General features: G+C 42.9%; 1 protein-coding gene across 1 annotated transcript in view; it reads right to left on the bottom strand.

Moving 5' to 3' along the window:
- Positions 1-2779: 2779 nt before the first annotated feature.
- Positions 2780-24860, bottom strand: part of LOC119655718 (LIM/homeobox protein Lhx1) — a 217211-nt gene continuing 195130 nt past the window's right edge. Inside the window, exons 6-7 of the mRNA XM_038061750.1 lie at positions 4044-4311; positions 2780-3902 (exon numbers count right to left, since the gene is read on the bottom strand). Coding sequence (XP_037917678.1) covers positions 3670-3902; positions 4044-4311 — 501 coding nt within the window. The 3' untranslated portion in view covers positions 2780-3669. The remainder of the gene's footprint in view (positions 3903-4043; positions 4312-24860) is intronic.

Below are 24860 nucleotides of genomic sequence, written 5' to 3' on the forward strand. Positions count from 1 at the left end.
ACATTAAATCTACATTAAAGGCTGTATCTCTCTGATTCTTCCATATTATCTTAAACATATTCAGATATTCATTCATAGATTTATAGAAGTTGAATGTTTTCGACATGCCATGCTTTCAAATATGGTGGGGATGGGTGTCACCCCACACGAATAATGAAATTTCTTTTACACATACCATGCATATGCAGTTTCATCTGAATTTTCATTTATATAGTACTTTAACGAGTCACTTAGTGCTATGGATGCTCTATTTTACTATAAATTATCACTAGACTAATATTTATGAGATAGACGGGGATGGAGGACAGGGCAGGGCGTAAATAAATAAGTTATAACACAAACATTTTAGATCTTGAACCGAAAAAAGATTAAGTAGTTCCGATATCAGTTAAATAGATGTATCTTTTCTGAGCTCATGTTAGATTCCAGAGTAGTTTTAAATAGAGTGGACTTTCTACAATGGATTCAATAGATTCCAATAAAGAAACAGGTTTAGTATAAAAACGTGTCTATTCGCGGCTTCATTTCGATTTCATTCAGACAAGATATCGTAATGTGCAAAACGCGAGAACAAAGTCGTAACAACAATAATATTGGGTTGGGGAAAAAGAAATGTCGTATTTTGTCAATAGATGGTGGCACTTAAACATATCTTGTGTTGCACTTATCGCATCGGGTCATACTATACGGCGATTTGAAGACGACAATCTGCGCTACAAGTGTCTCTTTGAATCAAACGGTCATGCGTCTATCTGGAAATTCCGGTAGCCCTGATGCCGACCGATCATATGGTTTCCAGATTCGTCTTTAAAAAGACATACACTGTCGTAATCACCGAAAGAGAAGAATAGTCGACAAGTGGTCATGAGTCTTTTCAGATTACAGAGCTAATAGGGGTCAGTCATGGAGGATGGATCGGGCGCAGGGGTGTTCTCGGAGAATCCGATTATAGAACTGGCCCGACCCGTCGGAAAAATGACGACCATATTCCAGGCGGAGATATATGCCATTTCATTGACAGCAGAAGAATATCTGCGACAAAAATGGAGGGATCGCACCATTCGAATCTGTTCCGACAGTCGGGCGGCATTATCAGCACTAAATGGCAACTACATATCAAGCCAGTTGGTATGGAGTTGTCATCAGGTGCTGCTGAAACTTGGCCGACTGAACGAAACATTCCTGATGTTTGGGTGGATGGGTGTCCCTGGATGCCAGGGCACTCTAACATCGCCGGTAATGAGGAGGCTGACAGACTGGCTCGCCGAGGGTCTGGATCCACAATGGTGGGTCCAGAATCAGCTCTTGGAATCCGACCATCTACTGTCAAGTCTACTCTGAAAGGTGAAATTGCAAGGATTCACGCAACCGAGTGGAGAAATTTAGACTCTTGCCGGCAAGTGAAAATCCTTATGAAAGAGCCTAGGGCCACTAGAGCGGCATTTTTGTTGTCCCTTAAGAAGTGGGACATGAAAACCCTAGTAGGGCTTTTGACGGGACACTGCCCCTTAAATTATCATATGGAAAAGATTGGGGTGATGGTTTCGGCTATGTGCAACCAATGTGAGGAGGAGGAGGAGACGGCCCTGCACTTTTTATGCGGCTGCCCGGCATCCTCAGATCTCAGACGAAGACATCTTGGCACACTCTCTGCCTGTGGAGAATGTTCTAAGATTCGCTAAAGCCTGCGAACACCGTATGCGGGAAGCCATTGAATAGGGAACTTACGGGGATAGTACAATGGGCCTAACAATGGCCTGAGTGCTCGGAGCTGCGGCTCCCCCCAGTTAACTAAACTAACTAACTCTTTGACAGTGTTGTGATCGTATGTTTCAGTCTCAAGTTATATCGCGTCAAAGATGGGGTCCACCAAGCAAGAAATTCGTCATATTTTACGTTTTTACTACCTGAGAGGTAAAAATGCAACGAAAGCGGCCGGAAAAATTTGTGAAGTTTATGGGCCAGATCTTGAAACGATTCGCACAGCACAGCGTTGGTTCGATCGATTTCGTTCTGGTGCAGTGGATGCACCCCGTACTGGTAGGTAGAAACCGATAAAGTTGTCGAAATCATCTAAGTAGACCAGCATGTGAACACTCGCTCGATTGGCCAGGAACTGGGTATTGACCATAAGACTATTTGGAACCGTTTGCAGAAGATTAAATTCCAAAAAAAAGCTGGGTGTTTGGGTGCGATAAGAGTTGACGCAAAAAATCTCTGAAACGGAACGAATTCGACCCATTTTCGAAGCGGATGGTGACTGGTGATGAAAAGTGGATCACGTACGATAATTTCAAAGCAGAAAAGATCATGGTTGAAGCGCGGCGAGCCGGCCCAAACCATCGTCAAACCTGGATTGAGGGCCAGGAAGGTTTTACTGTGTTGTTGGTGGCGTTGGAAGGGAATAATCCACTATGAGCTGCTCATCTATGGCCAGACCCTCAATTCAGTCCTCTACTGTGAGCAACTCGACCATTTGAAGCAGGCGTTTGACCAGAAGCGGCCAGAATTGGTCAATAGCAATGGTGTTGTGTTCCACCAGGACAACGCTCGGCCTCACACATCTTTGATGACCCCCCAGAAGCTACGGGAGCTCGAATGGGATGTCGTATCGCACCTACCGTATTGTCCGGACCTGGCACCAAGTGATTGCCATCTCTTCCGGTCCATGCAAAACGCTCTTGGTACTACTAAGTTGGCTTCAAAAGAGGCTTGCGAAAACTGATTGTCTGAGTTTTTTACAAATAAGGAGGGGATAATAAGTTGCCTTCTAAATGGCAACAACTTTGCGAACAAAACGACGCATATTTGATTTAAATCGGATAATTCTAAGTATGTTAAATAAAGCGTCAAATTTCGATCATAAATACGACATTTCTTTTTCCCCAACCCAGTAATTCGATAGCAGTAAGTTCACTTTTAAACCGGTTACATTGGATACAGTGAATTAAGGGAAAAAGAAAAGAAATATTCCAGCAATAACGTGTTCAATGTCATAATCTTAAAAATACTTTTATACAAATTTTCGACAATTGCATACAATTCTTTCCTTTCTTCTTAGTAACAAAAGTTAATTAGAAAAATGCGATAATTGAGGGTTCTAATTCTGCTTATAGGAATAGTTTTTACAATTCATGATTTTGCAACCATTATAATTTTTCCGGGCATTTTATGCCAGTTTGGATCAATTAAATCGTTTATTTTTCTTCCAAGGACTCCAGCGAACGGATAAAATATACATCCATCTTCTTTTGAAATGTCAAAGCGAACTATCTTCTTTCCAATGCAGGAACATTTATCTCTTATAACTTCGTCACAAAACTTCAATAGTTTGGAGTAAGATTACATCTTCTGACAAGGAAGCTATGCATTTCATTAGAAAAAAGATACATTCCCCACATTTCTCCCAACCTGGTTACTATTAATTTTCAAATCGCACTAATGTCCTTATTCTCTCTTATTCCATTTTCTATACACCATTCCACCATTTCTTTCCATAATTTTTCCCTAGGATTTCTGTGCAACCTGCGTACATTACATTAGTAAAGCGGATAATCTACAAAATTTTCATTCAGTTTAGATTTTCTAATCTCATCTCCCGGAAAATAATAAATATTATGAGCGATGGCTATATTGTTGGTGATAAATATTGAAATTATACATTGCGCATTACCAAACTAGACCCTCATTTTGCATATTTTGCGGTTCGGAGAAATTACCGGAACTCATAAATTCAGGTGATCCGCTTCGTGGTCCTCCCGCTCCCATTATATGATCAGGTGGTGGACCATTACTTGCATTATTAACCGTTTGTCCGCCCGCTTGATTGATGAAATTCGATTCGGGTGTTAGACTGAATTCATTAACCATAGGTATGGGGCCGGCATGATCCATGGGTCCACCTGAGAAGAAAAAGATGAAAAAAGGGATTTTTCTTACTATAAAATCTCAAAACGTAATTATATGTGAAAAAGAATGCCTGATTTGGCTTGAGAAAATTAGAAAATAAAGGAAAATATGAATGATGACTTTAGACAAATTACCTGGAGCGTTGAAAGGCATCGGTCCGCCTGGATGTCCCGGAAAGAATGGACTGTCATGCGGATGAAAAGGTGGTCCGCCATAGCCAAATTCGAATTTACCGTCGGCTGCAAAATATGGAAAACCAGGTGGACCATCGTCTAGACCGCCCGGCGATAGATTCATTGGAAAACCACGCATTTTTCTCGCACCGCCAAAGAAAGGACCTCGTCCCATACTTGTTAGTTGTTTAAGTCGACGTTCTTTTGATCGTTTGTTTTGAAACCAAACCTGGAATAATAAAGATGGATTTTTATTAAATCTAACGGTTTTGATAAAGGGTTTGATTTTAGATTGACTTTGAACTGTTAGGTAGATTAGGTAGGAGTGGTTATGACATCTTTCGGGAACCACTCTCTGCCTTCAGTGGGAGACTTTTCTTCTGATGAAAAGGACAAATGGTTCCTGAAATACGTTATCTGTATGACGATATGTCTATCTGAGCTTCATCTACCCCCATTTGACACGTGAGTTGACATAAATTAAAAGCCAATATGAAGTCATTACCCGGTTGACAAATCGTCCATGCTAAAAACGGAAACAGACAGGGGTGTAATTCACCTTCGATAGCAATAAACAGAATATCATGGATTTGCCATATACGGGGGCTGAACAAATCAAATAAGATGTGACTTGAAGGTTTTTGACAGTTTCTAGTTTTTAAGGTTTTGTGTAAAACAAAACCTTATTAAAATCGATTCACTGTCTGTCTGTCTGTTTGTCACAAGCACTTTTCTCCAAAACGGCTAAACCGATCCGAACAAAATTTGGTGGACAGATGGGAACTATGAAATCCCACGCGGAATTTAAAGGGGGCTCCTCATACATGCAAAGGAGGGATTCAACAAAGTTTTTCGCCGAATATAGTCGTGTAGGGTATCAAATGAAAGGTCCCGACTAGTATTTCCCGAAACTGACGTGAAACTGGCGTGAATTGCAAAGTGCACGAGTGAGGAGTCAAAATGTATGCACTTAAAGTGAGACAGGACTCATTTTCGGAAACTACCCAACCTAAAAATCCGAAAAAAATCAGGGTAGTGCATTTAGATGAAATCTAGGCCTCAAAATATGTCCCATTCCGATATCTACTCAAATAAACTTACTAATAGTATAGTACCAACTTTTAGAAATTTACTGAAAAATTCTTATGTTCATCTTAGTAGTACTAAATTTTGTACCGACATAGAGGATAGCCTCGTGCATACACATGAAAATCCAACTATTAGTGTCAAAGTTATAGCAGTTCAAACTTATCAATTTCCTGCGAATTAACAGCATCCTAAGCCATACAAATAAGATGCGGACGTCATAATTAAAGAAAATAATTGATGATCAGGATGTAATCGCGAAGCCTTTAAATCCTTATCCAGTGTATCAAGCCACTGTTGTTTCTGCCGGCTTTTTGGTTGCTTACCATTGAGTTCGATGTTTAGACCAATATTATTCTCGTTGGCGTGAATTACGTCACCACACCATCGAAGACGCCTCATTCGCAGTTTTTCCACGATCGGTGCAACCCCATATCGATCGCGGATATTCTCATTTCAGACGTGATCAAAACGTGTCACGCCACGCCGTTCACTGCCTTTTATAGTCGGCCAACACTCAGAACTATACAGATCGGTAGACGGACCACATTGCAGTAAATGGTAGATTTGAGACATGCGCTGATACGTCGATCACAAAGGACACCAGTTGTGGAATGCCACGTCATCCAGGTTGCGTTAATGCGTGAACAATTTCATTACGCAGTTCTCCATTGGCTGATAGCATTGACCCGAGCTATTTAAATCGCTCAGTTCTGGGCAAGTTACTGCCTTTGCTAGAACTGAGCGATTTAAATATTTCGAGCCAATGCTATCAGCCAATGGAGAACGGCGTTATACTCCTCACATAGAGAAACACAAAACCTTTTATACCTGAAGCCTCAAGCTTCCGGTTTCGCGACTTGTTTTGGTTTATGGCTTGGTTGGCCTCAGTCACATAGGGTCAGATAAGATAGGTTCTATCTGATTGTGGGGGAGACGGCGGGGTAGAGTTTGCTTCAAAATCTAATTCATACACGCTTCAAGGTAGTTTGTTGATATAAAGATAGCTTAAAAAAATGCAATGGACATTAAACCGTATATGTTTGAGGAAAAGCGTTAGTATTAATGTGATTCAATTTTTTTTTTAAAGATTTTTAATTTATGCTTCGGAGTGGGGGGGGGGGGAGTTCCCATACATGGAAAAGGGGGTTTACATTTTTTTTCACTAGATAGTGCAATGTGGGGTATCAAATGAAAGGTCTCGGTTAGTACTTTTCGAAGCCGGAAATACTCACAACCTTTCATACTTGAGATGTACAGCTTCCGGTTTCCGGACTTGTTTTTGTAATGCTACTCAATTTTTTTCAGAAGATTTCTAATTTATGTTTCGTTTCTCCATAGAAAGAGTTCTTTTCTTTCAGTTTCTGTTCTGTAGACCGATAGTCCTTATTGTATTTACCATTTCCAAGTCCGGGTAAACTCGGCAGTTTTCAGGCAGGCAGGCAGGAACATATCAAGTCATTACTCTATTGAGCAGCTTTTCGGTCCTTGTCCGTCGATTTGAATGTTAAGACCAGTTTTAATCAGGCAGCGCAGATGGTATGACATTAAAACGTTTTCATCATAATTAATCGACTTGATGCCATACAAGTTCCCATTTCGGACTTATTTGTAACGAATCATGGTTCTATGGTAACTAAGTGCAATATCTTTGACTCCATAGCAGCGAAATACCAGTCGCTATCCTTGGAAGCCGCCCGGTTTCATGACTACATAGGGGCTTGAGTCGCTGCGATACATTTATTTGAGGTATTCGTCGATCCATTGATCTCAAAGGATCCCAGTTTTGGAACACTATTTCATTCAGATTTTTGTGATTCGTGTAAGTAATTTCATGCCGTAGTTCATCATTGGTTGACCGCGCTGATCCTAGGTATTTAACGCCAAGGATCAGCGCTGACAGTGACCAACCCGACTTTATCGACCAGTGTTAAAAATTGTGCTTCGTTCAGGCTGGGTCACAAACTGTGGTGCTGTCTTTCCAAATTTGGAAGAATTGCCCGCCTTTGTCGTGAGATGGGAAAACATAATCTGCTATAGAACTATGGACTGAAATATGGACTTCAGAATTAAATGACGCTATGGACTTGCTGGTAGTGATAGGTAATTTTAGTGGTAGACTAGAGTGCTTTAGAATCGAAGGACGTAATTCGCGTTACCGAGAATTCACTTGCCAAGGGTGGTTTAAACATCGAAGTCGACCAAAAGGTCGGCCGAAAAAACGGTGTTTTGCTATGCTGGATGGTGATTTGAAACCCTCAAGTCGAACCGAATCGGCTTCTGAACGGAACAAAAGCTGAAGAACAAGAAGATGCAGAAAAATAGAAGGATGTCGTGAAGATTTTGAAGTAAACACAGTCCTGAACAAGGATCACGGCAGTGATTGATGGTAGTTTGAACATTTTGTCAGACTGTCCTTTTTCGTCCATATCATGACGGGTATGCTGTCTTTCTCAACAACACGATTGAAGAATATGAATATTGAATATTACGTCATCCAGATTTGCTGTCCGCAACGATAGAATTCCTCCGTCTTTTTGATTCGAAATCCGATCCGATCTGTGCCAACAGAGCCTATTTCAGCTTACAAAAACTGTTCCGCTCGAAACGTCTCACCATAGGTTCAAAGCTCTTACTGTAAAAGACAATGATCTTGCCAGTCCTCATGTATTCCTCGGAGACCTGAGTTCTTAGCAAGAAAAATTGCGAACTCTTGGCCGCGTTTGAGAGAAGAATCCTCCGAAGAACTTTACGACTTCCTCCTCTCCGCGCGGAACCACCATAGGGTATTACATCACAGAGCGGAGTCAGCTCATTCTAGCTTCATTCTCTCGTGACCACGCTTTTCTCCTCTCCTCTGCCTTTCGCAGTTTGGTTTGGATAGATGCGATCATGAAGTTGACCGCATTCCAATTCCCTCAATTTGCTACCATTTTCGGCACCAGATTTCGTTTCCAGTACCTCTCCTAGAGTCTCCTCTAGATTCCTCCTTTCTTCTTCTCCTTCAAATCTCGGACAGTGGAAGAATACATGCTCTGGGTCCTCCATCGCAATTTGGACAATTGGATCAGGTCTCCAATTTAAACCTGTGCAGGTATTGGTGATATCCTCCGTGCCCCGTGAGAAACTGGGTGAGATTATAACCCTGTCCGTGTCGTTTCTCCAAACACTCCTTGATGGCAGAAATGAGCCTGTGAGTCCACCGACCCTTTCCCGAGCGTTCCCACCGCTCTTACCATCTATTTATGGGTCTTGGTGATGAGGACCACTTCCGTTTTTTCCTCCGGAAGTGTCAGACCAGAGCTCTCTAGCCAACTTTTTACAGCACTGATTGCCTCGCTTGAGTATAACTCAGCATCTTCGAGATGCTTGGCGACAACAACGAGCGCTATGTCCTCATCGTAACCCACCACTGTGGCTTTCTCCGGAAGGGGAAGATTAAGTACATCGTGGTGCATAATGTTCCACAGTAGTGGGCCCAATACGGAACACTGCGGGGCACCCGTGGAAACAACGTACTCCTGAAGTCCGTCATCAGTGTCATACCAGAGCCTTCTTTCAGTTAAATAATTATCGACGATTGCAGCGAGATAGGCGGGAATACCAACCTTCGCTAGGGATTTGCGTATTAGATTCCAATTGGCCGAATTGAATGCACGTCATTTCCAGGGTTACTACCACGCAATGTTTGCTGGTACTACCCTTTCCGTGGATTGCATCTTCTGCCAAGCCAGTGACCAATTTGATGGCATCTATGGTTGAAACCTTTTTGCTGTGAATTTATACATTTGTCGACAAAGTTGGTAAAGTCAAGCAGGTTGGAGGCAGTGGACCAAAGTTGAACGAAGCCGTGTTGCTCTTTCACTATGTGTTGGCCAAAGTGGGCGGACAACCAGTCGCTGACATATCTTTCCAGGATTTTGGAACAAGAGGAGAGGAGGGAAATGGGACGGTAATTCTCGGCAAGCGTACGGTCGCCGCTTTTGTGTATGGGGATGATGAGAGCCTCCTTCCACAAACCGGGAAAATGATTCTTTTCGAGGCTTTTGTTGAAAATAAGAGATAGGGCAAGTGAAATGGACTTACCAGTTTCAGCAAAAAGAGGTTTGGAAGACCATCGTAGCCAGGTGTGACATTGGCATCAAGCTTGCCAATGAGGTACTCGATAAGTATAGGGGTAAGAAGGGGAATGGAGAGAGAACGTAGAGATTTGAAAAAAACTAAGTCAGCATCGTTTCTAGAAGACAGGAACTTTTTCCTCGTAGTCTGTTTTTGACGTAATTTTTTGTGAACTTCAGTGGTGAACCAGACGGGGTAAGAGCGTAAGCACTTAGGAGAGGGGGGAACGTAACAAGGAAGAAGATCAGATCAGATAATCACGTAAATGGAGAGAGGTGGGGGACCCAGTTGGTTGACACCAGGGCTGAGTTCAGACCTTGGAAGTTCGCCTTACGAAAGTTGAACTTGGTAGGTTTGCGAGCGACAGGAGAGTGGAGTCGGGACATCTGAGCATCGAGCTCGAGAGCAGGATGATGGGCGTCAGGGGCAACGTAAGACGGGGTATGAAGGGATTGGGAAAGACAACGCACAGGAAGGTTAAAGAGGATAAGGTCAAGAGTGCGATCTAAGTGATTGCTAGAAAGGTTAAACTGGAGGGCGCCACAGGTGTATATGAAAGTGGATAGACGAAGGCAAGAGTGGGTCGAGTTATTATGGAGGAGGGAAGGCCAGGAGAAATGGGCCAGGAGAGCATAGGAAGATTAAACCCGCCACAGAGGATGAAAAGAAGTGAATGAAACAAAACGATTAGGACCTCTGATAATCTGTTGAAGAAAGCCTCGTATAGAGAATGGAAGGGGCAGGGAAAATATACACGTGATATGATAAAGGGACGTATGTTTGGCGGAAAGATACGTAAGGTGACAGAATCGTAGGAGGAGGAGGATGAGGAAAAGACGATTTCGGCACGGAGAGGGGACTTAACAGCTATTAGGGTTCCTTCGCCAGTTGTCTTGCCAAGCGCAACGCAGTCTCTGTCGCAACGAAAGACCGAGTAACCTTCGAGCGGCTCAGAATCTAAAATCCTGTCATCCAGTCAGGTTTCAGAAATGCAAATGACATGATGTTGGAAAGCTAAGGCAGACAGTTTGAAATCCGACAGCTTGTGTTGAGTTCGTTTTGCTTCTGATATAGGCCAGAATTTTGTCGGACGTGGTGGAGTACGCTAACCTTGACACGAACAGCTATTTTGGCGGCGGGGCGACGTTCAATTGGGGGCTGCTCGGGCGACATGGGGGTCGGAAAGGCCTGTGGTTCAGCGGTGGCGGGCATCGATGATACACAGGAGGAAGCGTCGATGATACACAGGACAATCGCCAGAAGTGTGTAGCGCACCTGATGCTGAGTAGGGAACATGCCCCTCGGATGGAGGACGATTTTTCAATTGGCTAGCAGACGTCGTCGGGTTGGTACAATCTTTTATAGACACACTGGAATATTGCGTGGCAGAGAATTCGTCGACGGGGGCGACTTAGGTATGGCGCCAGTATTGTTGGCCGCAGTCGCCGGCAAGGTATAAGCACACCCAGTCAGCGGCATCTCAGGAGTTGAGGCTACGCTGGTGCTCGATGAAACAGCAGCTTGTGGGGGCAGAATTTTCGGCGATTTTGACACTGCTTGTTGAATCGAGGCCAAAGTCGCCGTGTGTTGATGCAGCAACTGAATTGCGTCAGATAGCGTGGTACCGTAGCAGGCGTTACAACGATAGGTAACGTTCGGTGAAAATTTTACGCGAATATCTATAAACGCAGAGGGAACACCCAAACATTTGGCGTTTGAAGGTCGCACCACAGTACCCATCACGGTCTAAAAATTTGAATAATGTAGTATATGATGGGTGATGAAAAGTCAGCAAAGAAGAAGGAAGTAGGTGGGTAGCCTATGCTGCACAAAGGAGTGAAGAGGGGGCAATTAATATATGGCATACACTGATTATTCTGAGCTGTCAGCTTAAGGCTGGATGATTCTTATGTTAAGATGGTCCAGCAAAGTAGAACGATTTGGAAGAGTGAGTGGAGAACAACTGTATACATGTATGTCAGTGCTGGGTAGGGGCATAGGAGTATAGGAGCAGGGTCGGGATCTGGTATCATTTTAGAAAAAAATATGAAAAAGGGTCAAGGTCAAGGTGTGAAACATTTTTTTAAGGAGAAACAAGACATTCATCTAAAATTGTAACTTTAAGTCGCACTCTGGGCGTGTAGTTACTGGCGGTAATTTAGATCCATGAAGCAACGGGGCATATGGTTGAAGTATGATTTCATTGATATTAGGAGGACAGTTTCGTTTTTAATTATGGAATGTAAAGCTCTGAATTTTGACCCTCAGCAAATTGAGTAGAATGTTTAGGGCAGGCTAGGTCTTTCTCTAGACTCTATATCGTGACTTCCATATAGTATCAAGATCGAACTACATCCCTACTCACAATATTGACTTCCAAACCCTAATTAGCATTTATCCATAATAATTGATATATTCAACCACCACCGATCCAGCTAATCCGCTCAGAATTACTATTGTTGCCGTAATACCATAAACTCCTGCCACCCATAAATTCACCTCTACTACACTTCCTACACTATTGGCAAAAACTGTCTGTCCCTCACAATATAACATCCATTCATTGAGAGACAACATAATAATTATGACATTTGCACAATTGTAACATATTAACCAGAACAAGGCGAATACATGAGGGCCAGGATAAAAGTAAAAATTGCATGGGATCCCATGAAGATGGGCGGCGCCAGCACATGTCACCAGAAAAAGTACAGGAACGCCTGCTGTGAACCTTTGTAAAGTCCATGTGAAGCCGACACAGAGTGTCCCATCAACAACAATGCATTCACCATTCAAGAGAATGAGGACCAGCATCACAGAGTCACCATACAGAAAATTACATGCGTTGGTACTGCGTGATGGGATGCATAGATGCATGGTGCTGGATGCTGTCATGTCGTGGGTTGTGTGTTCACACATGAAGTTTTCTTACAACAGGTTCCTTGGATTTCTATGGGTTGGATGTGGCCGTTCTTTCCGGTCTTATGTGTTTATGATTTACATTTTTACCTTGTCAAGGTGAGAAATGGGAATGAGTTGACAATAAAGTGTCCGTGGCTAATGTAGCCCAGTTACTTCGAAAGGAGAGGAACCTTGATGGTTTTTTAATAATCCAGGATTTTTTTGTGTCATTTGGTTTAATCATTGCATTATTAATTGCGGTGATTAAAAAAGTAAAGGTTGATTGGCTCGTTGATCACCTCTTCACAGATTTGCAAATGCACTAATTAATTCAGAAGCTGACAAGGTTGGTAGTCCAAAAAGGAGGGGTTGTCAATGTAGGACTGGTTGGCACCGAGTGGATTCATGAGGTCTTTTTATCATATTACCGCCTGGGTATCACGCTTGTTTCTAAATCTGACGTCTGGTTATCACCGACTTTGTAAAGCGAAAAATGAAAGCTCTCAAAGCATCAAGGCATTTTAAGGCCTCTCAGACGTCACATTGGAACAAAGAGCCTCACAGATGTATAGTTGCAGCACAGGATTGTTAGCTTGCTAACTAGTCACAAGAGAAAACTCGTCAATCAATCTGCAAATGTGCCTCTCCGAATAGTTCAATAAACCTCATTTTCAACATTTGCATATCCATCTTTGAGCAAAAATCAGAAAAATAATTGACCAATTCATTCGTTTGTAATAAAAGTCTTGTGGTTTATTGGCTGCAGTCCTTACCAGCAATAAATATGAAAATATAAACTATTATTCGTTCTGTTCGAAAATTTTTATGATCAACTTATTGAACATTAATGACGCGAGAAAAAAAACAATCCATTGCAAGGGGGAGCGCCAACATCTGCAAATTTCTTTGGAGCACCACAAGCGTAGTAGTCAGGGTGAAACAGTGGATTCATATGTGAAATGGCCAATGTAATATCTGAGCTGAACGTGTTTATGATCTGAAAAATCGTAGTTTTCCTTATTTCTGTTTGGTCTTCCTGAGATTGTTGTTAGTTGAAAGCAACAACAGAAAATAACAACAACCATTGCCTGGCACCATAAACACTAGAAGAGAAGTTCCCGAAATCGTGGCATGGAACAACGAAAATTATCCATATCCAAAGTGAAAAACATGCATTTGAGTGGTATATTAATGATATTTGAGAGATGACCTAACAAAAGTAATAATATGCACATGAGGGAGCGCACTTTGACTAATGGATAGAGGCCAGCCGAGGCAGCGGTCCACACAATACACAGAACTTTTCAAATTCGAAAAAGTCGTTAGACCGTACCCCGGTCTTTTCTCTTCTTGAGTCATAAATATTGACCGAATAGGTTTCCTCAAGATTTTTATTGACTCTTCGAAATTTTAATGATTATCCAAAGATTATAAATTTTATGTTGTGTTCGCCGTTTATTGTAAAATTTGTTGTTGGGGGGCTCAATTATGAATGTCCATATTTTTTTGATTCCTTTTTTTTCTGGATGTCTTTCTGGCTGTCGCTACAACTCGCTGAGGTTTTCTAAAGGGGGAGAATGTTGTTGGCTGGTTGTTTTTCCACATAATATCGATTTTTTTTGTATTTGAGAATATTTTAAGAGTCATTTCTATGCAAGATTTTGAAGAATGAATTGTGCGGTAGAGGCGAACGTAAAAGACCGGCACCCATAAAGTCACCGATTTGTGATTTATAGCGAGCGGTTTGAAATTTTTGTGGGTCTACTCCTTTTTTTCTTGGTGCACGAAATGCTGGACAGAAAAACTGAACTGGTCATGTGAAATTTTATATTTTTAAGAGTTCCAGATTGGACCAAGAAGGAATGTTATGGTAATGAAGTCACAGAACAGAAGTAGTAACCTGCAGTGCAAATAATTAGAATTTGTGTTAAGTTGTGGGGCTACCACAGCGATTGTGACTACTTGGGCTAATGCTGTATTATTGGTAGTGGGAATATAATGGGATTTAAATTAGTGGCGCCTTTCGAGCTAGAAAATGTTTAGTTGGTAATAAAATTACGAAAAAGATCACATATGCATGCAGACATAGTTGTATCCAACCAAGGGAAATAATGGAAGCATAGTGAAAGATAGCACGTTGGTTTGTTGGCTTTGTCTTATCCTACATTTGCCAAAATATCACCAAATCTGTCATAACTCAGCCCAACTCTCCGTACAAATTGCCTGTCCTTTGTGGTTGTTACATATCTATAAACCACAAAAATGTACGATGTTCAAAAAAGCTGCAAATAGGAATGTCCTTAACTACATTCTCGTAAACTCTTCACGATTATTAAAATTGGTTCACTGTCTGTCTGTCTGCATTTTTTTATCGATGGAGTTGGAAATCAAGACACTGCCGCGCCGGGATGCAGCAGCGTGTGGGATTCTCATCCACTAAAACCACCCCACTTTTTCCTTCTTCCTTCCCCGCGGAGCCGCCGCCAAGCATTACTTCGCGGGGTGGACTACGCTTTGAGCGACCAAGCCTTCCGTTCTTCGCGTCCTCATTGCGCGCTTCGCTTTTCCAAGTTCCTTCTGTATTCTTTTCATTGCGGAGTTCACTGTACACAAGTTTCCCTCCGACTTCAACATTTCCCCGACGATGTTCTGCGGGCTTAGGTTGGTTTTCAGGGGGTCTTCCAGACTCCTCCTCTCTGAGAAAAATCGTGGACAGTGGAACATAACATGCTTCTGGTCCTCAGGTATGCAACCACATTCAATTATCCAGTCTGAATTGGTGCAGATACTCCCTGTAACCACCATGTTCTGACAGAAATTGCGTCCAATGGTAGTTAATCTCGCCGTGTCGTAGCTAGATCCACTCCTTAATACGGGGAATCAAAGTGTGGGGCAAGTGACCCCTCCGCGAGTCGTCCCACCGTTGTTGCCAGTTCTCCAACGATTCTCGCCTTGCCGCCTTTCGGTATTCTGCATCCTTTTCAGGAGGATGCATTTTCCTTTTCTCGTACAGGCAGCGTGTCTCACTTGCCAGAATGTCTATCGGGATCATTCCCGCAATAATACACGCTGTCTCGCCGGATATTGTTCTGAAGGCGCTGCATACCCTTACGGCCACTAAGTGGTAAGTCATATTTACCCTCCTCCCATTACTCTCACAAGCTAGTGCCTCTTCCCAATCTGGTGCCGCGTATGATAGTGTGGAGCGAACCACTCCGGCCACAAGTTATCTGCGACTGTATCTTAGGCCTCCAATGTTAGGCATCATCCCCGCTAATGATACGCTGGTATTTGCCGCTTTCTCACAGGCATAGTACAGGTCTCCCTTGAAATTGATTTTAGCGTCAGTCATCACCCTTAGGTATTTGATAACCGGTTTCGAAGTAATGACGTGACCACCAACACGAATATTAACCGTATTCCTTTTCCTACGGTTGGTAATCAAGGCCGCCTCCGTCTTTTGTTCCGCAAGATCAAGCAGGATCATCTCCAGCTACGCTTTTATGGCGCTAATTGTTTCGTTAGCGTACACTTCAACATCTTCAGGTTGTTTCGTGACAACAACTAGATCATCTTTGAAACCGATTATCGTGACCTCCTTTGGCACGAGAAGGACAAGGACCCCATTGTATATCACGCTCCAGAGGAGAGTGGTACTCCAGCGGTGACGGTGTACTGCCTGGATCCCTCATTCTTGTCGTACCAAAGTGTCCTCTCCGAAAGGTAACTGTCGAAGAGCTTAGTCAAATAACTAGGGACACCCGTTTTGGCCGGTGACCTTTTTATTCACTCTCAACTACCGCAAGTTTGGACGCAATTTTGATGTCCAACGTCACCATGGCACAGCATTTTTTAGACGACATCGCTCGAGCCGGCGTGAAAACAACGTCTACGGCGTCGATCGTTGAATCGGCTTGTCGAAATCCAAATTGTCGCTCCGATGAGCCATCCTTATATTCAATGATAAGGAGTAATCTATTGTAGATGACCCTTTCGAGCATCTTTCCTGTCGTGTCGATGAGGCAAATCGGTCGAAATGATGATAGGTGTCCCGGGTGGTTATTTGGCTTCGGGAGCAAAACTACCTTTTGCATCTTCCACCATGCATGTTTCAAGAACGCTGATAAACCAGTCGGATCTGGTCTTAACAGCGAGTTTGAGAGTTCTATTGGGAACAGCATCCACACCGGGTGCTTTGTTATCACCAATTCTCCGGCAATCTGTCTGTCTGTTTGTCTGTCTGCCTGCCTGTTTGTCTGCCTATCTGTGACGCGCATTTTTTTGGGAGACGGTTATAGCGATTGATACCGAATTTGGAGGAAAGGTGGAAACTGTGAACGTCCACGCGTAAAGTGAGTTACATTCTTCTACGTCGAATTTAAAGGGAGTCCCCGTACAAGCAAAAGGGGTATACATTTTCTTTTCCAGTCACCTGTCAAATGGACTCTGGACCTCGGCGCAAAACCGGGATGTCTGGAGTTCCTTATTAAGGCAGGCCTAGACCGGATACCGGTTGTTGCGCCGTTGATGATGATGTCAAATGAAAGGCCTCGGTAAGTACTTTCCTCAGCCGGTCTTAGTTTCGATATTTGGTCGCGGGGAGTGCGGGGGTCGAAAGTGATCATTTCTTTAACGAACCCATTCCCAAAAACTGCAGAGGCTGTCACTATATGGTGTCTGGGCTCCGAAATATCCTTCGTACCGATATTTGCTCAAATAAAGTTAATAATACTATAATTATCAGTAATTGACTGCTAGACTCCCCTTAAGTTCATCCTTTAACCATAAAAGCATGAAGCAATATAGGCTATAATATAGAGCATGATCGTACCAAGTTTGGTATGAATCGTACTGTTACTAGCATTTGAGCCTATCAAATGCGAGGCTTTTAAATCCCCATCCAATGTATCAAGCCATCGTTGTTTTGGCCGGCCCTTTGACCGTTTACTATCGACTTTGATGTTCAAACCAATCTTGGCAAGTGAATTCTCGTTGGCGCGAATTACGTGACGATATCATCGAAGACGCCTTTCTCGCAATTTTTCCACGATCGGTGCAGCTTCATATCGATCGCGGAAATTCTCATTTCGGGTGTGATCAAATCGTGTCACGCCACTAGTCCAACGCAACATCTTCGCCATCATTACTGCAACACGCTGTCCATTGTCTTTTATAGTCGGCCAACACCCAGAAACATAGGGGGCGACAGAACGGACGACATTGCGGTAAATTCTAGATTTGAGACGTTCGTTGATGCGTTGACCACAAAGAATACCAGTTGTTGGAACGCCACTTTATCCAGGCTGCGATAATGCGTGAAACAATTTTATAGCGCAGTTCTCCATTGGCTGATAGCGTTGACCCGATGTATTTAAATGGCTCAGTTCTCGGCAAGTCACTGCCGCTGACAGTAATTGTGCGTGTTTCATGCGGATCGGTTGTCAAAAATTCAGTTTTGTTTAGATTCAATCTGAGACTGTGTTGCATGAGGCGATCATTCCATTTTTGGACAGGCTCGTGATCATTTTTGCTATCAGATGCTAGGAAAAGATCATCTGCATAAAACAGTGTGTCGGGCGCTGGACGTTGGATATCCCGTGTGACGGTGTCCATAACAAGGCTTCGTAGGTAAATTAAGCAAACTTCAGAAGAATAAATTGATGAAGGTTTCCGGACAAGTGGACAGAGAATCAACTTCGAGGCTAGCGACGATTCCATCAGAGGTCGGGAAATCTTCCCATATGAGATCAAAATAGCAGAAAAACTTGTTTTATTATACTTGAAATACGCTTTGCAATAAATATGAGCCTGTTAATACTACAGTTTTTCATTTTGGCCATGAATCTTTTCAGATTACAGCTTAATAATCTTCACCGGCAGGTCTCAGGGAATCCGATTATAGAACTGGCCCGACCCCTCGGAAAAATGACGACCATGTTCCAGGCGAAGATATACGCCATTTTATTGTTAGCAGAAGAATGTCTGCGTCAAATTCACGATTCGAATCTGTTTCGATAGTCGGGCGACATTATCAGCACTAAATGGCAACAACATATCAAGCCAGTTGGTGTGGAGTTGTCATCAGGTGCTGCTGAAACTTGGCCGACTGAACGAAACATTCCTGATGTGGGTGCCGGGGCATTTTAAAATTGCTGGTGATGAGGAGGCTGACAGACTGGCTCGTCAAGGGTCTGGATCCACAATGGTAGGGCCAGAACCAGCTCTTGGAATCCGACCATCTACTGTCAAGTCTACTCTGAAGGGTGAAATTGCAAGGATTCACGCAGCCGAGTGGAGAAATTTGAACTTTGGCCGGCAGGCGAAAATCCTTGTGAAAGAACCTGGGGTCGTCAGAGCGGCATTTTTGTTGTCCCTTAAGTGGGACATGAAAACCCTAGTAGGGCTTTTAACGGGACACTGCTCCTTAAACTATCATATGGAAAAGATTGGGGTGATGGTTTCGGCTATGTGCAGCCAACATTAGGAGGAGGACACGGCCCTGTACGTTTCATGCAGCTGCCCGGCTTCCTCAGATCTCAGACGACGCCTTGGCAAGGTTTTCTTCAATGAAGAATCTGTACTCTCTCTGCCTCTGGAGAATGTTTGCAGATTCGGTAAAGCCTGCGAACGCCGTTGGCGGGAAGCCATTGGATAAGCGATTCACGAGGATAATACAATGGGCCTAACAATGGCCTGAATGCTCGGAGCTGCGGGTCCCCCCAGTAAACTAAACTAACTAGCTATCGTATTTCTTTAGCGCACTATTTCGAATAAATGTTTTGAGTAGATATTAATTCTCGGGGAGAATAATATTTAGAAAAGTCTAATCGGTTAAGGTGGCCCTTGTTAAATTTGTGGAAACATAGATAAGCCTTGGTTGACAATAGCGTGAACCTGGTTCTAGTTGCCTCTATAAAGTCTTTTATATCTACCGCTAAACTTGGCACTAGCTGGGACCTGGCTTGGCATTAGGTAGAGCCTTTTTAAGGATGCCTAGCAAGTCCCACGCTATCCGAAGCATTACTAAATTAGTCAGACCTTGGCTAGATTTTCCTAGCAAACGCTCGTGCAAGGATCACATCCCTTCACCGGTGGTGGTGCTGCTATCATTAGGAATTGCAATCAATAAAACCATTGATACCTTTTGGTTTCCAATGAATAAAATATCATTCATCTAACTTTTTAGTTGGTTCAGAATTCATTCTAGCCTAACAAATTTCTGATAAAACTACCAATAGGCTATTTTCGGTCTATCAAAAATAATCCATCAGTTTCATGATTTATGAATGAATGTATAAATACAAGCGTTTGGATATAAAATCTCATATTCTATAAATCCTCTTCTGATTTTCATGCTTAAAATGCTTTGATCTAGTTCCGAATCTGCTGGAAACAGCCTACCAAAGCCATTGGACATGAATCTATGGCAACTATATTACTTCAGTTAAAATTTATTGCATTTTAATGAATTCATTCATTCCATATTCCTAGGCTTTTTCTCTCGATTTATTACCGGTTTTATTTGAATTTGAATACTTAATCAGTATGTAAGCTTTATTATGCTAATTACAGATACATATAGTATGTCAATGGTCACAGAATACCTGCATGAGAGAATGGTGGCGATAAAAATTTGTCCGATTTAGTTGACATCATGTTTTTTATATTTGTTTAACTCTTTTCATTCTTGAGTTATATAATTGGTGAGGTACTGGGTTCTCGTGGGACAGATGCTTGAGAAAAATATTTGACGCGAAAGAGCAGCTTGGAATGCCTTTATATCTGAAGGTTTTAACGGGGGCCAGAGTTTGAATGTAAACAAACGGACAACAGACAGTTGCTTCCATATTGTAATCGCTTCATTATTTCTAAACTTGGCCTCTATGATGTTGGGCCATGTGAATTAAAGAGCACGTGGTTCTGGACAAAGCTCCTGCAGTGAAGTATAATATTATTCAGTTTGAGGATTGAGGGAGTCCTCAGTCCGCATCCAGTTGATGTCGGACCAGACCAAGCCCTGGAATAAACCGTCGGTTACTTTTTGAAAACTTTGGGTATTTAGCTCTAAAAAGAGGGATCCATGCACCACAAATGTGGAAGAAAGTTGCTTGCTACTTGGTCTGGTCCGACATCAACTGGATGCGACCAAGGACTCCCTCGATCCTTAAAATAATTTCGCTTCGGCTTAGCGAGATTAGTCTGGAGAATGTTTGACTAGAAGTTCTTATTAGAGTATAGTTGGATACTTTTCAGTCTAGATTTCACCATAGAAGTCACCAACCTTTTCAGAGGCCCCAGGAGGATAGATTGGAGGAAGTTTAGTTCAGTTTTCAAGACCAAACTCTCCGTCGGTCCTGGTTGGACTATTGTCAAAACATTGGAACTACCAGCGAGTCTGCGAAGCTTAGTAAGATACTGTCTAAGGAACATAGAGGCCCATCTTTTCTTAAAAAGTCGGAAGGAGTGGAGAACATAGGGACCAATCTTTTCTTAAAAATTTGGAGCTTGGAGCTACTGATACAGGCATACTTCCCAGCGAGCGAGAAGGACTGCAAGCTGAGCCTTGCTCTGAGGATATGCAGCTCCAGTCGTGTGAGACTATCAAATCGGTATAAAATCAGGTGGACTATAAAGCGCTTCCCCGCATATAAATATCCGGGTTTAGGTGGCATAATGCCAGTCATGTTACAAAAGTAGGAAGAGAGAGTTTTGCCGTGACTTGTCAAGTTTTACCGCAGCTACATTTTTTTGGGATTCGTAGAACAGTCTTGGAGACGCGCACGCGTGGTAAGAACCGAAAGTGGGCAGGTGCGACCATGAGTCGGCGAAGAACATTTGACCAATCAGCCTCACCTCTTACGTGATGAGGACCCTAGAACGCGTCCTGGACATCCATTGAAGGACGATTATAGATTGACAGATTGAGCCCCAGCACGTCACCTCAAAGGGAAATCCACACGAGATAAATGACAACGTTGAGGGGTCACTATAATGGAAGCAGTATACTCTAGCTGGCTTTCTGTATATAGAGGGAGCATTCAACAACGTTAGTGCTAATCCTATCAAGGAAGCCTTGACTAGTATTGGATTGGAGGGGTACCCTATGCATCGGAATTGTCCGATTCATCCTAGAACTAGGATAATTCAGCCTGATCTCGAAGGCAGCCACTTCACTAGAGCTGTGAGCAGATTTATGCCCCAGAGCGACGTCATCTTTTCGGTGCTTTGGTTAATTGTTATGGACGAAATTTTACGTATATGGGATAGGAGCCTATGCCGACGACTTAGAATAGAAACATCAAAAAATAGTAAGGCCATCCCAACTTAGGCTATGACCAATTGCAAACAGCGAGCCCGACTTTTTACTCATGCCTAGATTTTGCCATCAAAAGGATCCAGTTTGGATAATTTTCCTTCCTTTCCTGTCATAGTTGTCCAAAGTTTGCCCATCAAACATTTAGTTGCGCTCGTTGGCTTTTTTGCTTCAAACATTTGGGGACACACAAATGGCCATGTTCTACAAAAAACTGTAATATTTGGATTGGATTTGAAGGGAGAAATACTGGGGACCATTCGGGAACATTATAAGACAAGGCATAGGTGGAAAGTTGGCATTAACGAAGTATCCTTCACATTTTGGACAAATGTTGCTTCGAAAGGCTATGGGGAGATCTGTGTCTTGTCTAAGAAATTTGTTCTGGCTGTGGAATGACTGTTAGGATGATTGCAAGGAATTGTCATCATGATATACGACCTCAATATGTGGAATGTGTGCTCCGGCAAAGTACTGATGGACAATCGCTTTTCAACCTTCCGATCGTGTTAAGTAAGATTCAGGCTGATTTTTTTGATGACGTTGTTACCGGGGATGAAATAGGCATTCTTGAAGACGACCTGGATCCTGGTACCAAAGTGCCGGTTATCTAAGGCTCTAAAAGTGTGGTCTAGAAGAAGCTTTTACTGTCAGGACGAATCCTCTATGCTACCTACTATATCGTCGATAAATTGGAAAACGTTTCTGAGATCTGAGTTCAGCAGTGGAAGGGAAGTACGTGCTTAATCTTCACAGTAGAGGGTTAATGATATTATGACATTTACGTTTTATGCGGGTTTTATGTAGGATTAACGACATTCAGGTTTTATGCAGGAATTATTTTCATTTCTTATAAAGGTTTTCTGCTTCTACCTGTAAATTGTGTATAGGAATTGAGCTCAAATTCCAGCCTTGGCCGGCTTTAGGCCTGATTTTTTATGCGGAGGTGTCGTCCTGAATATAATGTACACGCCGTGTTTTCGAAATTTTATAAGGGAGCAAATGCCAACGTGTAGCCACTTCGATCACAATGTATTCAGGGTAGAGGGACATTTCGTTAAAAAAATTATTCAAAATGATCGTCTCCTGCGTCTCTACAAGCTTGAAGTCTCGGGGGTCAAGCGTCGATAGCTTCATGGACAGTATGGAGCGGCATTTCTCGCCCAGCCTTGATTTCTCAAAGTTATATTTTGACGTGGGCAGGCAACCTTCTTCAGCTTGTTTCACAGTCGATAGTCCACTGGATTTGAACCGGGATTGCTGGAAGTCCATTTATTTGCGGAGATGAAATCGGGAACATGCTCTGTCAACCATTGCTGGATTCGCTTGGCTTTGTGTCCCGGCAATTAATTTGGTTGGAAGGCTCAATTCTGCCCGGCGAATAAGGTAACGTTTAGGGGTTTAACAACCTCTTCTAACATGGTTTGGTATATTCTAGAATTCGTTTTTATACTAGCTTCACAGAAGTGAATATCGGTAAATCCATGGTAAAAAAAACTCTTCACCAGACCATTACGCTAGTGGGGTGGTAACCACACTTTCAGTCGAAAAGCTAATAAATGGCTAATGCATCCCCTGTCCTCGGCAGCTGAAGATCTTCGCGTAATTGTGATTGATACTGCACGTAAATATACCCGTTGTGGTTACTAGTCGCTTTTGGTGACGTAGAGGATTACAACGAATGCGTCCACAGGGTATACAACATTCGTTCGTCGTACATAGCGTGGACACCCTTCTCGCGGCCTAATCTCCACGTCAACAGCTTCTCTGTCTGACTGTATGGCGTTCGTGGAGGAAGTCAACCAAAAAATGCCTTTAGAATTCCAAAACAGGGTGATAAACACTTTCCTTGAATTTTACAATATTTTGGCCGGCTTGGTGTAGCCTCACATCTTAGTCGAAGTTCTGTGTTCACATTTTTCAATGCGTACAGTAACGAACTCCTCCCTCCTCCATGACGTAGACCTATTAAGGGGTAAATTTCATCAGCAGTAGCTGCCGTATTTCACCGATGTTTCCTTTTTCATGAGAGTTCGGTTTACCCTTCACTCATTCTGATGCAAAATATTGATTTCGAACATCCGGTGGTTTTTCTTGAAGTCATCTGAAAAAATTGATTAAGAAGGCCAGGCGCGTCCAGCTGATTAGGCGGATCAAGCAGGCCACATGCTGGTTAGCAGCGTGACAAGCAGGGAGATATCCGCATGAAAAGGGTACCTACTGGAGAAGAAACGTTTGGTAACGTGTCCCGAGTCCTTTGGGTATTACGGATTCCTATTGCTGATGCTGCGTGGATTTGACTTCTAGTTCCTTCTCCAGACATTTCGATATAAAAAATACCGAAAATAGGATTCGCCTCTTTGTTTCTGATTTTATGTATTTGGCTTGTAAGGAAAGGCAGGAATTGTTTTGTTCAATTGCGGGGTAAAAAAAGAAATTTGCTCAGAAATCCGGCCAGTTGGGACCATATACTTTTTGTTTCCTTTCCTAAAAAAGGATCGAATTACAAATGGTACAGCTGCTCCGCAGACTAAAAATGTTCATGGTGTCCTTCAAAATTTATTGAAAGGAATAGACTGGTATAATTGCAATTAATGCCTTGGTGCAATCCAAAAAAGAGTCCTTTCTACGCTCTGCAGCAGCGTCGAGGAGCTCCTCCAAATGAAAGTTTAGGGTTTTGCTATTGTTGTGCTGCTGGTTTATAATGAAACAGCGACATCCCAGGCGCTCCCGTCCACGTTCATTTCTGGCACCCGCCCTTGAGTCGTAGTTCGGAAATGTCGTGCACGGTTTGCATCGTTTGCAGCCGCTCTTTTGAGGAAAATCACTAACGTTCTGAAACCCGCGACTGAGTTCGTGTAAGACTTGGCATACTGGTAACCTCTATGCATACCATTGATGGAGTCCAGAGGGGAATAAGCATCGTCACCCCAACCCATCTGTCGTTGTCAGTATAGCGGGACAGGGCTATTCCAAAAACCGGGAAAGTAGGGAAATCGACAGTCCAGGTCCGTTAGTATGGCGATACTTATAAATTTTGAGAAAAATTAGAAAATTAATGCTTGAATTGGAGGGGTCCGAACCCCTTACGGTCACCATTGGGAATGTAGTTTTATCTAGCTTCACCGAATAATCATATTGTTGTGGCGGATTCGTGCTTTACGTTACTGAGGCAAATATCTGAATTTTGCAGAAACTAGACAGTTACGTCACGTTCTTTGTTTAGGTGGTTCAAGCTCCGTAATATTAATAGGTGCAGACTGTCCTGACTGGCCTGGTTACGATATCAGGTCCCAGTTTCCTTGGTGGTCCTTTGGTGACATGAGAATCTGAATCTGAGCGTTCAGATGTCAACCGGC

The sequence above is a fragment of the Hermetia illucens genome, chromosome 4, assembly GCF_905115235.1.
Source record: "Hermetia illucens chromosome 4, iHerIll2.2.curated.20191125, whole genome shotgun sequence".
NCBI lineage: Eukaryota > Metazoa > Arthropoda > Insecta > Diptera > Stratiomyidae > Hermetia > Hermetia illucens.